The sequence below is a fragment of the Nanorana parkeri genome, unplaced genomic scaffold, assembly GCF_000935625.1.
Source record: "Nanorana parkeri isolate BGI_ZX_2015 unplaced genomic scaffold, ASM93562v1 scaffold1566, whole genome shotgun sequence".
In the NCBI taxonomy this organism is placed as follows: domain Eukaryota; kingdom Metazoa; phylum Chordata; class Amphibia; order Anura; family Dicroglossidae; genus Nanorana; species Nanorana parkeri.
In genome coordinates this window covers 73,542-87,074 of record NW_017307834.1, presented here as the reverse complement: position 1 = coordinate 87,074, position 13,533 = coordinate 73,542, and the positions used below count along the sequence as shown (strand labels likewise).

The 13,533-nt window shown below is 46.8% G+C and overlaps 1 protein-coding gene across 2 annotated transcripts in view; it reads right to left on the bottom strand.

Annotated features, from left to right (window-relative positions):
• The window catches only part of RABGAP1 (RAB GTPase activating protein 1), a 94,706-nt gene that overhangs the window by 13,245 nt on the left and 67,928 nt on the right, over positions 1 to 13,533 (bottom strand). For both annotated transcript variants that reach the window (XM_018570651.1, XM_018570650.1), the window contains exons 17-21: positions 12,934 to 12,975; positions 11,889 to 12,017; positions 4,519 to 4,611; positions 3,012 to 3,122; positions 13 to 117 (exon numbers count right to left, since the gene is read on the bottom strand). In XM_018570651.1, the coding sequence (XP_018426153.1) occupies positions 13 to 117; positions 3,012 to 3,122; positions 4,519 to 4,611; positions 11,889 to 12,017; positions 12,934 to 12,975 (480 nt within the window). The remainder of the gene's footprint in view (positions 1 to 12; positions 118 to 3,011; positions 3,123 to 4,518; positions 4,612 to 11,888; positions 12,018 to 12,933; positions 12,976 to 13,533) is intronic.

Here is a 13,533-nt window from a genome sequence, read left to right as displayed (position 1 = left end):
CAGATGACCAACCTGGGCAGATTCTTCCTCTAGACGTCGCTTCTCCTCTTCTGCGTCGATCAGCTTTTGTTTAGTCATCAGTAACTCCTTATTCAATGCGTCTGCCTTCTCTTCTGCCTGATAATACACAAGTCCACAAGCACCCAGGTGAAGAATATTCGATGCCAACCACAATGTAAATAATAATTCCATTATTACGAGAGAATTATAAAATTCTTCCTTTAACTGAGTTTGATGCTAGATGTTGAAGATAAAGGTCTACCTGCAAAGACGACATTGAATACTCACCTCTTCTGCATTGATCATCTTGTGCCTACGGATACCTTTAGGAGCTTACAGATGCTGATTTGGGGATCTGGAGATTATTTACTAACAGGAGTCTGTGCAGGTTATCTACTGCATGCCATCATAATGTCTTCATGCAAGCTTCTTGAGTTGTGGACAATCCCAATAGAGTCAATTGTCTTTAAATTTTGACTGGTCGGTGGCCATTTAACTGTTGAGAGGGGGCTAGCAGTTAAACAACTTGAGCAACCGACATCATAAGATGAGGCAGTCTGGGAATTACTCGGCACCGCTGTCTTCCTTCTGCAACATCTGGATGATTTATCACCACTCGAGCTATGTGCACTTTTACATTTGGCTGGGCCAGTGGTGGCAAACCTTGGCACTCCAGCTGTTTTGGAACTACAAGTCCCATGAGGCATTGCAAGGCTCTGACAGCCACAGACATAACTCCCAGAGGCAGATGCATGTTGGGACTTGTAGTTTTGGCACAGCTGGAGTGCCAAGGTTCGCCACCACTGGGCTGGGCAGTAGAGACGCACTAACTTCAAATATGTAATCTCCAAGTCTACAGTATATAAAGTCAAACCTTTTTTTGGGTCAGAACCCCTATCAGATTTTTTTTTCTCTCTTTACTTTATTTTAATTGCCATCACATAGGGAAGCTTACAATCCCCCTATGTGATATCATAGTGGTGGTGACAGGTCCTCTTTAAGGTGATACTGGGGGTCCAAAAAACCCCTAGTGTCACCTTTCCGCTCTAAATAAGCTATTGAAGGGCAGATCGCACTTCAATAGCTTATCGTTGGGCTTCAGGAGCCGATCAATGACAGCTCAGGGACCGGAAGTGATGTAATAAGCGTCGCTCCTGATCCCATAGAACAGGGAGGAGATTGGTGAATGGACGTTCACTGCACTGCTCCCCAGCATTCTTGCCGGCAGCCGACATGCCGATCCCCGGCCTGCAGGAAGGGCAGCGGAGAACGGGAAAACACGGCGGGGGTGTCAGGTGGGTACTTAACCGGCACGTAGAAGCGATCTGGTGGCACCTGAGCTTTACCATTGTAAACAGAGTAGCCGCCGGGGGTCTGTTTAAACTGGCCCGCTGCCAAAGACATACTATGTGGACGCGAAGGTGTTAAACCTCCCGAGCTCGGATCTGCTGTAAAAGAAGAACCCATATGACCAGCCCAAGAGAACTTCTGCTTCCTATCATCTTTCTTTTTTTTATTTTTTATCATTTTCATATTTTTATAGAACATTTTATTCAATCGACAAAAATCCATCTTCGCCGCCAACTGATCTATTGTTTAGAAAATGCCCTTTTGATTGGAGATCAAAAAACACAGCGCAGACCTGCCGGGCCTTTGAAATCCCGCTCTGCTCGCCTTGTAAAGTTAATTAGCAGGCCGATACCCAGAACGACTCCATGTTTTCTTTGTGCTGCCGTCCCGTTATGTATGCCTTCCGTCGCTATGGTAACCCAGGTCATTGTTACTTGTAAAGAAGGTTCTGCTATCAGCCGCTTTGGCATCTGCTTTTATTCGTTTACAAAAGGACGTCGGTTGTCTAAGCTCCCGAACGTAACAATGAAAGAATGACGCCGCATTGTACCGAGACATACACACAAATATATATGTATATATATAAAGGTTCTAAACATAAAAATTACAGAATTTATACAAGACCGCTTGAAGCCTGAATGAGAAACCATCTAGATGTGTCCATGCGCACATGTAAGGGTATCAAATTCTTGCTTTAGGCACAAAAAAAGTTTATTACAATAAAAAAAAAAAAAAAAGAACATATAAAAGTGCTAATGATAAATACACCCGCATGGCAACACAATAGAAGAAAGCAAAATGAGTGACGCAACAGCCTAAAACAGCAAATGCAATTAAAACACACCACTGCTAAGAAGGGTCTATTTATAAAAACATCGCCCAGCCTACCGTGCTTCCCCCGAACATAAGACCTACCCCGCAAGTAAGACCTAGCACAATCTTTAGAGATTCCTGTAATATGAGACCTACCCCGAAAATAAGACCTAGTTCAGTGGTACGGTAGCATGCACTTTACCGCACTGTTCACTGTCTGCACCACTGGCAGGGCCGTAGGTTCTTGGGCTGGTGTGAACTAGCCCTAAGAGTGAGGCTGTGTACAAGTGATCTGAGTGGCTGACTTGTACGAGACTGCTACCGTGCTGCCAAGCCGTGGTTTTCGGGGTCCCCTCACTCCTCTGGGGAGCCCGGGGCCATGTCAGATGCATTCAGAAGAGCATGGAACATGTCCGTTCCCCAATCTGCTCTGTGATCAATGAAACAGGTGGCATTACCTTGGTTGAGGGTTACTATACCATCCATATCTATAACTTTGACCCTCCAGCTATGGCAAAATGACCAATCCCACCATGCATCTGCCTCTGGGCAGCCACACTTGTCAGTCATGCAATGCCCCATGGGTCTTGTAGTTCCACAACAGCTGGAGGGCCAAAGTTGTCCTGTCCTATATCAGTGGTAAGCCTCTGGTCACATACTGTACCATGAAGCTATTGGAAGAGCCTCAGCCTGGGGTTCGGTTGGGCTTTACTGGCCTTAGTTCCTGGAGTAGAAAACTACCATCGTTAATAAAGTGATCCAGGCCACAGAATTCTAGCTTTACATCAGCGCTCCCTGCAAGCTCTCAGAGTAACACACAAGCTGTCTATATTGATAGATGTCCTTACATTGTCCAGGTCCTTGCGCAGGGCAATCTTACTGGTGACCAACTCATGAGCCAAGTCATCGTTTTCTTGCTCCAGTCTCATGTTTGCCTCCTGAAGCCGCCGGTTTTCACGCTAGAAAATTAAAAAAGAAAAACCACAACTTCCATTTAAAGATGTTCTAGGGAATGAAATGGATGTCCTGGTCACACTGTATGACAGAGTCCAATGAGCCACGGTCTATGAAATGATTAATCCCGGTACGAGTGACCATCGTCACCTATGAAGTCAACCTGAACGTCCACATTGTTTCTGTGACCGTCTGATGGGCAGCAGGAGACGCATATTAACTTTGTATGAACATAAGAAGCTCTCTAGGAAAGGGTGAAAATATTCCATTAGGGTGTAAGCTGAGCGGTTCACATTCTGTGTACGGCCCATGCATTTTCCAGTGAAGGGAAGTGTATATAAATGAGGGGCGGGCTTTACATGGCAAGGTAACAGTCACCAATGGTGATCATTCACACCAGCGCGTTGCCTTACACACAGAGGACAAGCTGCTCAGTTATTTGCAGCCAATTCATTACTATTGCAAAGCAAAGCAAATGTATGTAAACCCTAAGGTCTCGTTCACACCTAGGCGTATTGCATATGCGCGTCTGTCGCGCGTTTTTTTACCGCGCTTCGCGGTAAAAAAGTTGCGCGTTTACGAAGGCTACTTGGCTGTATCCCAATGGAAACGCACAGCAAAACGCCCCAAAGTAGCACCTGTACCTTTTCAGGTGTGGGCCGTTTTGTAGCGCGTTAGGAACGGGTGGAAATACGCCAAGGTGGGAACGAGACCATTGAATACAATGGGATTTATATTTTTGAGCGTGCTACAACGCGCTACAAAACGTTCAGGTGTGAACGAGGGCTAAAAATGAACGACATTTATATGCAACCTTTTGCTCTGTTAAATATACATTTTTTTTAGAATGTATATGGCCACGTAAGGTAAATTTTGTGGCTCATTGTGACGGTTTTCCTGGAAAGTTCAACAAGCGTTGCATAACAAAAATTTGCATACGCCTGCATGTGGTTCCCTAATCCGAGAATAATGTCACTTAAATGTCTCTCTGCTTCCCGGAAACCTTCAGCAAATGTCATTTTCTGAATGCAACGGCTGTAACGATATTTGCTGCACAGCTCACTTCCACCCTTAGGCCTCATTCACACTGGAATCGGCCCGCACGTACAGCTCCGTGCACGGCCGTATCGGGGAAGGTCAGGTGCTGCGTGTGATTAGTACGCTGCCCGGCGGCTATGCCGCTCCTCTACTCCCTGACGCCAGGCCTCGGTGGCCTTGTGGGAAATCCGGGACCGGGTCTATGAGACCTGCACTGCTTACACCCAAGCGGACCTGGAGTAACTGCTTTAATCCGGGTGAGTTTATTGCTGGGCTCTAAAAATAATAGAACCCCATAAGCCCCCCCAAATCACTATAACCGGGCTCAAGTGTGCCCCATTTGTTTGTTTTTTTGTCACTCACCTCATATCTTTCGACAGGGTCCTCCTGCTGTGCCTGTTGCTCTCTCATCATGTGGTACTCCCTCTCGTACTTTTTGAGCTTTTTCTGACTTATCTGAAAAATGACAAAAGAAAAAATGATCAGAAACAAAGTTGCTTTTGACACAACGCTCTCTTTATACAATAGCACAGAAACATGTTTTAACATTCTACTCATGGCTGGACCAACATATAGCTCCATGGCCATCCCTATGTGGCCCACCCATCGAACTCGTTCTTCACACCTTCCTCAGTCCATTATTGCACTATGCGCCATTTGTGTTTATATCATCTACAAAGAGAGAGCAGGAAGGGAAGCTGCAAAGTTGACATCTATACTATATAGCCAGAAGCACACCCAACGTGTTCCCCTTTGGACACTGGAATAGTGCCATTGATAGCTGGACCAAGAGTCGTCTCCATGCTAAAACCTGGAGAAGTGGTCGTGCGCAGCCAAGGAATGCATTTGTATAGTGTTCAACACTACATAAAACCATTTTCAACCAAGCTTAGCATGTTCTTATGCTGCCCCTGTGGAAAGTGGCATCACATGCAGTATAAAAGGAGAGGGAAGGAATTCCATAGTGCTATATTTTTCTGTTGTCTTGATACAAAAGGGTGAGTGAGCATTGTTCTCCTACAACAGGTGTGCTATTGGCAGAATCGCCGGGAAAAAAAGCCAAAAATAGGCCTAAAAAAACTGATGCAGCCAACATTTCTAAAGACCGATAAACTGAAATATATATACATTTTGGGTTAAGATCTGCTTTAATAAAACTAGGGGATGGGTGGGAGAACCTTGGGATGGGTTGGAGACCCTTGGAATGGGTGGGAGACCCTTTATCTACTTCAGGATGGGTGGGAGACCCTTTATCTACTTCAGGATGGGTGGGAGAACCTTTATCTACTCGGGGATGGGCGGGAGATCCTTTATCTACTCGGGGATGGGCGGGAGATCCTTTATCTACTTCGGGATGGGCAGGAGATCCTTTATCTACTCGGGGATGGGCGGGAGATCCTTTATCTACTCGGGGATGGGCAGGAGATCCTTTATCTACTTCGGGATGTGCAGGAGATCCTTTATCTACTTCGGGATGGCCGGGAAACCCTTTATCCACTTCGGGATGGGCGGGAGATCCTTTATCTACTCGGGGATGGGTGGGAGATCCTTTATCTACTTCGGGATGGGCGGGAGACCCTTTATCTACTTCGGGATGGGCGGGAGATCCTTTATCTACTTGGGGATGGGCAGGAGACCCTTTATCTTCTCGAACTCTGCTGGCTACCTTCCTTAGGTATGATTATTCTTCACAATAGAAGAGGTCGGAGGTACAGTAACATTACAGGAATGTACTGCAGAGACAAATCTATAATTTTGCCACTTTATAGATCGCTGGTTCGGCCTCATCTGGAGTATGCGGTCCAATTTTGGTCACCAGTCCACAGGAAGGATGTCCTTGAACTGGAGAGAGTCCAGAGAAGGCCAACCAAAATTAGTTAAGGGGCTGGAGGACCAAAGCTAAGGGACAAGGTTACTAAATCTAAACATGTTTACTCTGGAAGTGAGGAGATTAAGGGGAGATATGATTTTCTTGTACAAGCTGTTCAATGGTGATAGCAACATAACTAAAACTCTTTACGGTAACCTCCATAACAAAGACTAGAGGCCACCATCTAATATTAGTGGAGAAGAAATTCAAGCACAAGGGGCTTCTTCACAGTAAGAGCGGTCAGGGTCCGGAACTCGTTGTCGCAAGAAGTGATCTCAGCTAAGAGTGTTGAATCGTTCAAAAAGCATTTGGACGATTTCCTCAGAGACCGCAACATACAGGGGAACAGGTACTCTTAAGAAGAAGATGGCACATGGACTCCACATGTAGATTCACATGCATACACTCTATAGGTTGGACTTGATGGATCCGTGTCTTTTTTCAACCTCAAATACTATGTAACTATGGTACATATGGGGCATCAGAAAGGGTGGAGAATAGTCATAAAGTGTGTTACCTCTAAAAGGCCGGGGTCCGATAATACGCCGGTATTAGTAGACAGAGTAAGAACACGCAGTAAAAAGCCCTGAACTAATGCATGAGCTATACATAAGAGTAGAATATAAGTGTACGGCGTATGACCGGACAAGCACCACACAGTAAAGAAAATCAATTTTGTTTTTTAAAGTCCACATCATATGGCCTAGAAGACTAGAATGCAACTCCCGCCTAACCCCATACAGCCACAATATATAATATGCAGTACGACTTTAGCGTTCCGAGAAAATTATTGGTGGGAGATTCTGGGAACTTTGAGGCACACCAAAATAAAGCAGATAAGAGACAATATGCAGTAATCTACAGGATACTTACAAACGTGAATCAGCAAAGAGGAGTAGCCGCTGAATGCAGCTTTCCTCCGTCATACCGAGCAAGCAGACAGGATATCCTTAGCTGGAAACCAAACCTTTTGCATTATTAACCACTTTCCAGAATAGCAAAGTTGGCTAACGCAGCTTGCGTGGAGCGCATCGCTGAGCGAAACAATTGCTGATGGTGAGGACAGGACAGAAAGGGTTAGAGGCAGCACCAAGTGTACGCTGGATGCAGTAACAGCAGTCGCTGGCGGGTCCAATATAACACTTCCAAACATAGGTTTCTTTTCAGAAATGAAATACAATGGGTCTCGTTCATCATGGTGCTATGTTACCCCTTAGGAACCCGATTTCGACTGTCTTTTTATTTTCTGACGGTGGTTTTAAAGTAAAAGGAAGCTGGTGGTTAAAGGAGAACTATGGGGTTAGTGCTTTTCCCCATAGTTCTCCTTAGGGTAACGGGAGGACATAAACTAGCGTCCTCCCGTCACCCTAGGCTCAGTATACTGAGACGCCGCCGCTGAAGCGGATCCCGACAATTATGTCGGGACTGACAGCTGGCTCTGCCTATCTACAGGCAGAACCAGCTGTACCCGCCCCCTCCCCCGTCCGTTCTGCCAGTCAGCGGTGGAGGATCGGAGCGGGGAGGGGGGAATCCAGCCCCTCCCCCTGTCACGGCAGAGAGCCGGGACAGGATCGAGAGGTGAGCGAGCGCCGGTATGTGTTCGCTCGCTTCCCGATCTACTAAGCCGACCTGTGACAGTCTCATTGTCACAGGCCGGCTAGAACTATGAGGTGAGTGAAAAGCACCCCCCATCATAGTTCTCCTTTAAGGACAAAGTGAGTAATTTTAACACAAGGCCAATTATTTTAGGTGGAACAAATTAGAGCAATGGATGTTACCAATCTGCTCACTCCTCCTTTCTATACGACATTATAGGCAAGTTGGACTGGTGAATGAAATAAAACTAAAGCGTTGAACAAAAATTCTTATTGGGCAAAGTTTCTGGACATCTGACCATTACAAGTCTATGGGCTTGTTACATCCCATTCCAAAACCACGGGGCATTAATATGGAGTTGACTCCTCACTGTGGCTACAGTAGCCTCCACTCTTCTGAGAAGGCTTTCCACTAGATTTTGGAAGGGTGCATTAGCTAGTTTGCAATAACCAATAGGAAACTAGCTATGCATCAGTATGCCTCTTTTTTTCTTTTCTGAAAAAAAAAAAACAATCGCAGGGAAAGGTTCAATCTGCTTGATCAAGCAGATTAAACCTTTCCCGGAAGAAGTGTTTTTCTCCCGGGCGGCCGCTATCTAATAGCGGGAGACTCCAGGAGCGTCCGGGAGAGTTGGGATGTCTGAGTGATGAGCCAGGGGCTTGGTGCGAACAGGTTTGCCCAAACCTAAGCAAAACTGTGACCGACCCCCCTCGCGGCCCAATCAGCTGTGTCATGGGCATTCCCAACCCCTTGGTGACCTGTAGCTGTGGGGCGGAGGATATGTCTTCCACACTGATTGGACCGTGGGGGGCAAACTGGGTTTTCCCAAGCCCCAACTGTTCACTAATCACAACCTCTATTGAAAAAAGGGAAGTTAAGTCCATATATTGACAAAGTATATATTATTCATCTGCAATCACAGAACTATCAGGTTTAAAAAACAAAATGGGCTATATACAATGACCCGCCTCAGCAAACCAGAAGTCATCTCAACCAAAATGTAAAGAGCGGTCAGAAAACAACCGCAATGCACATTCTTATAGCTCTTGCCCTGCTTTAAGGGCCTGTTCACATGATATCAGGTCCTGATCAGGTCCGGATCTGCAGACGCGGTGCTACTGATGCAGTGCGTTTTTGCCGCGTTTTTGATGCGTTACAGTTTTTAAAAAAAACATTTTTTTTTTTTTTTTTCTGGAGTGGGGTTGTCAGTATGTTAGCTGCAGTGCGTTTTTGACGCGTTTTGCGTTTCCGGGCCATTTCCTGACTGTACAAAATGTGACATGCAGTACGTGAGAACTGTGCACGTGAGAACTGTAGCCCATAAAACACACAGGGATACATTGGGAGGCATTTTTAGCGCAGCAGCGTACGGATCAGGTCAGCGCAGAAAACGGACGTCGTTTGAACAGGCCCCTAAAGGAGTTCTAGTCACAGCATATGCCATCCCTTCCCTGATCCCTTCTATGTAGTGAGTGCGGCCATCCATATTCATTTTAAACAACTTCTTGGATTCCCAGTGTGCTTTGTGTCTCTTTCCCTGCTGCTCAATGCAATCTCCATTTGTCAAGATTATATATCCCATCATGCATTGCTTCCAGCAAGCAATGATGATGTTACATTGTTCAGACGGCAGGCTCTGTGAGTGGCATGAGGGAAATGGTGTCAGTGCATTGAGGAAGTCCATCCTATGAGCATCTTCAATAACTTTACAAACCTCTAGATGGATCTGGTTATTAGGAGCGGGATGAAACTTATGGAGATTCAATATAGAAATACAGATTTATTGTGGAGTTGTTGAGTAGAGATACCCTTTAATGATTAAGTCTAAAAAAAAAAAAAAGTCTCCGGAGATTATTTTCCTATTCAAATCAGCGCACCGAGAATACAATTCATTTCCTTTTTTTCTAAATGACCTTTAAATTTTGCATATGCTTGGCATTTTGCCTGACAGACAAGTGCTGTACTACTGTGTACCTTCTCCGTTAATTATGTCAACGGTGACTGAACACAGAAGTTAAACATGTGCTGTGCAGAATATATAATTCCTTATATTTTTGCAAAGACTTCGCCGAAATACCGGCGATGATTAGCAGAGTATAAAGCAGAGGCGTATCTACAGCGAATTGCACCCCCTGGCGTCCCGCCAAGCGCATGGCAACCAGTGATGTCACTGGTTGCTGGGCGGGATGCCGCACAGAATGTCCCAGGTTGCCAAAAGCTGGGCGAGCAGTAGCGTAAGGGCTATACACATCGTCCCGCCTGGCTCTTAGCAACATGGGATGCACTAGCTGACATCTCCCTACATACACATTTCCCTGTCCGCTCTGGTTGCTAAGAGCAGTTAAAGGAGAACTATGGGGTTAAGTCTTTTCCCCATAGTTCTCCTTAGGGTAACGGGAGGACACCAACTAGCGTCCTCCTGTCACCCTAAGCTCAGTATATAGGGAGCTGTAGCTCGCGGTATACTGAGACGCCGCAGCTGAAGCGGATCCCGACATCGATGTCTGGATCCGCCCAGCTGCGTGACTGACAGCTGGCTCTGCCTATCTAGAGGCAGAGCCAGCTGTACCCGCCCCCTCCCCCGTCCGTTCCGCCAGTCAGCGCTGGAGGATCGGAGCGGGGAGGGGGGAATCCAGCCCCTCACCTGTCACGGCAGAGAGCCGTGACAGGATCGAGAGGGGAGCGAACGCCGGTATGTGTTCGCTCACTTCCCGATCTACTGTGTCTCTCTTCTGGTGAATCGCTCTACTTTGCCAGTTTAGGCCTCATTCACACTGAGCGATGTATCGCGGATATTTATCGCGCGATATCGCTCTCCAAAGCATGGCAATGGGGCTCTGTTCGTCCCTGTCGCGGGTCGTGCGTCGTTACAACAGGACCCTTTTTGGAGCGGATTTCGGCGCGATTCTACTTTGCTCAATGCAAGCATTTGATCGAATGCAAATTGCACGATTTATCTAGAATTAAGTTCGTTTTTTTTTAGATTGTCTGAAATCATTGTATGTGTGTTTTGTGAATGTTTAATCTCATATTCAGTAGAGTTTTTTATTACCTATAAAGAAAACAACTTAAAGCAGAACTCCAGGAATGATCATTTTTTGGAAACTTTACACTTGGCCAGCTTGGCTCAATTTAAGGATCCATATCTTATATCAGGAGGATCGTAGCGAGGAATCCCTGCAGGTAGCCGTGAGTGACAGTCACGGCTCTCTGCAGGCACAGGATCGAGAAGTGAGCGAGCGCCGGTATGCGTTCTCTCACTTCCCGATCTACTGAGCCGACCTGTGACAGTCTCATTGTCACAGGTCGGCTAGAACTATGAGGTGAGTGAAAAGCACCCCCCTCATAGTTCTCCTTAAGGCTGGGATCCCACCTGGGCGTTAGAAATATTTATTTTATTACAGGTATTTATAGAGCGCCGACAATTTACGCCGCACTTTACAAAGCTGCTCATTCACATCAGTCCCTGCCCTCAAAGAGCTTACAATCTAAGATCCTTATGTCACATACGGGCCGCACGTTTTTACCGCGATTTGCGGTCCACGAAACGCGCGTTTTACGAGGGCTATCCAGCTGTGTCCTAATGGAATACGCGCGGCAAATACGCGCCCAAAGAAGCTCCTGTACTTCTTTGGGCGTAGGGCGTTTTTCAGCGCGTTCCGACGCGCTGAAATACGCCCAGGTGGGAACCACGGCCATAGGAAATAATGGGATTTCACTTGCTGGGCGTTTTCACAGCGCGTCGATCAGCGCTGTAAAACGCCCAGGTGTGAACTCGGCCTTAAGAAAAGAAACTGTAAGCCTGTGTACACTTTTTTATTTTGACGCGCCCTACAGAAATATTGCCCCCGTCAAGTTTATAAACTTGAAACCAAAGAAGTAGATATTGCAGGCGGGTGTTCTTGCCCGCTACGGCATGACGCCGAGCTTCTTACATGTACAAATGTATGCGGCCGGTAAAGCTTGAGAAATCACCTCCGGCTACCGGGGCGTTCAGCAGACATCTGCGTACAATGAGCAGGCACAGAGCCGTCACACACATTACATTAACCAAGTGCAGTGGATGCGCATTCACAACTAACCACAGGTGACTGGAGATGAAAGCCGAGAGCTTAGCCGGCAGAGTAAATATCGCACGCTACGGAAGCGGGCGTCCAGCGGCCTGGATGTACGGTCACAGAACATGCCCGGAAATCCATGAGTCACGTTATAAATCATCAGGAAAAAGGGAATAAGTTATTCGGGGGGAATCAGTCACATCGGCTACCTTCAGGCTGCACGCCAACTCCATCAGCTTCTTGGCGTTGTCCTCCGAACGATATCGTTTCGGGAGCTGCACGCGGAAGAATTTCAGAGCGCCTTCAAAGTCTGTGAGCAGCAGGTCGTCCTTGGAGGTCTGAGGAGGCGAGTGGAAAAAAATTAAAAACAGAAATATAATGAACTAAAAAAGTTCTGTAAGCACGGCACAAAATACATTACTACAGAAAGAATGGGCCTATGCTGAAAGATGCGCCGACCCGGAGCACAGAGCGAGTACTCGTCCAAATGCTCCGATACTTACCCCGATACCGGAACTTCCGCTCACAGAGAGATTTTCCCTGACCGGCGGTGCCGCGAGGGAACATGAAGCCGGCCTCAAGAAGCATGGCAGCGGGTAATGATTCGCCGCCCGGCTTCCTGATTGGCCGTGAAGCTGGCTTCCCAGCCAATCAGCATTGAGCCGGCCAAACAGCACTGACCACCAGTGTAAGGGGGACCATCTTTCAACTGACCATCAATGTAAGAAGAATTGTTCCCAATGACTACCAGTGGAGAGAGTGGATCCAGCCCACTGACCCTCAATGTAAGGAGCATTCTTCTCACTGACCCCCAATGTAAGGAGCATTCCTCCCACTGACCACTAATGTAAGGAGCATTCTTTCCACTAACCACCAATGTAAGGAGCATTCCTCCCACTGACCCCCAATGTAAGGCGCATTCTTCCCACCAATGTAAGGAGCATTCTTCCCACTGACCCCCAATGTAAGGAGCATTCTTCCCACTGACCCCCAATGTAAGGAGCATTCTTCCCACTGACCCCCAATGTAAGGAGCATTCTTCCCACTGGCCCCCAATGTAAGGGACATTCTTCCCACTGACCCTAATTAATTGGTTTTAGCAGGGGTTCCGTGACACCTGAAAATCCCTTTGGGGTAAAAGTGTAAGAATGGCTGCACTGGACTAGAGGAGGCAATTCTGATCACTTGTTACATGGTGATCCCTATACTAGAATGGCTTCTGTGATCAGAAAAAAACAGAGATGAATCACTTACTTTTAACAAGCCCAAGGCGACATTAAAGATGACACTTATTCCCTGAAAACAAGACAGAACACAAATTAAAACATACAGAAGTAATGAATTAACTCTCATCATACATTCAGTGCTGGTGAATCATTTACTACCTATTAAAACACATTAGCTGGGAAGATTCACCTACGGTCAATGTTTACACTGCACTGATGATGGCCAAGCAGCCTCAGACAGCTGAATGCATGTTGGAACAAATGGCTCCATAATAATAGGCTTGGACTGTGCACTCTACACCGGCGGTCCTGGATGTGCATATCACTGATGGGAGTGTAAAGCTAGGATTTCACTATCCTGATATGAGGAAGAATCCTCTTATTTTAGGAATATGTGATGGAATGTGAAGTCATGTGATCACAATTCTGTGCCAAGAAGGCTTCACTGTGCATAAGGCCCCATTCACACACGAATCGGCCGGCACGTACAGCTGCGTCCGGGGCCGTAGCAAGCAGCTGCCGGGAAGGACAGGTGATGCGTGTGATTAGTACGCAGCCCCCGTCCTTCTCTATGGGGCTACACCCCCCCCCCCCCCCCCCCCCCGAACCATTACGGGAGGCGGGGCGG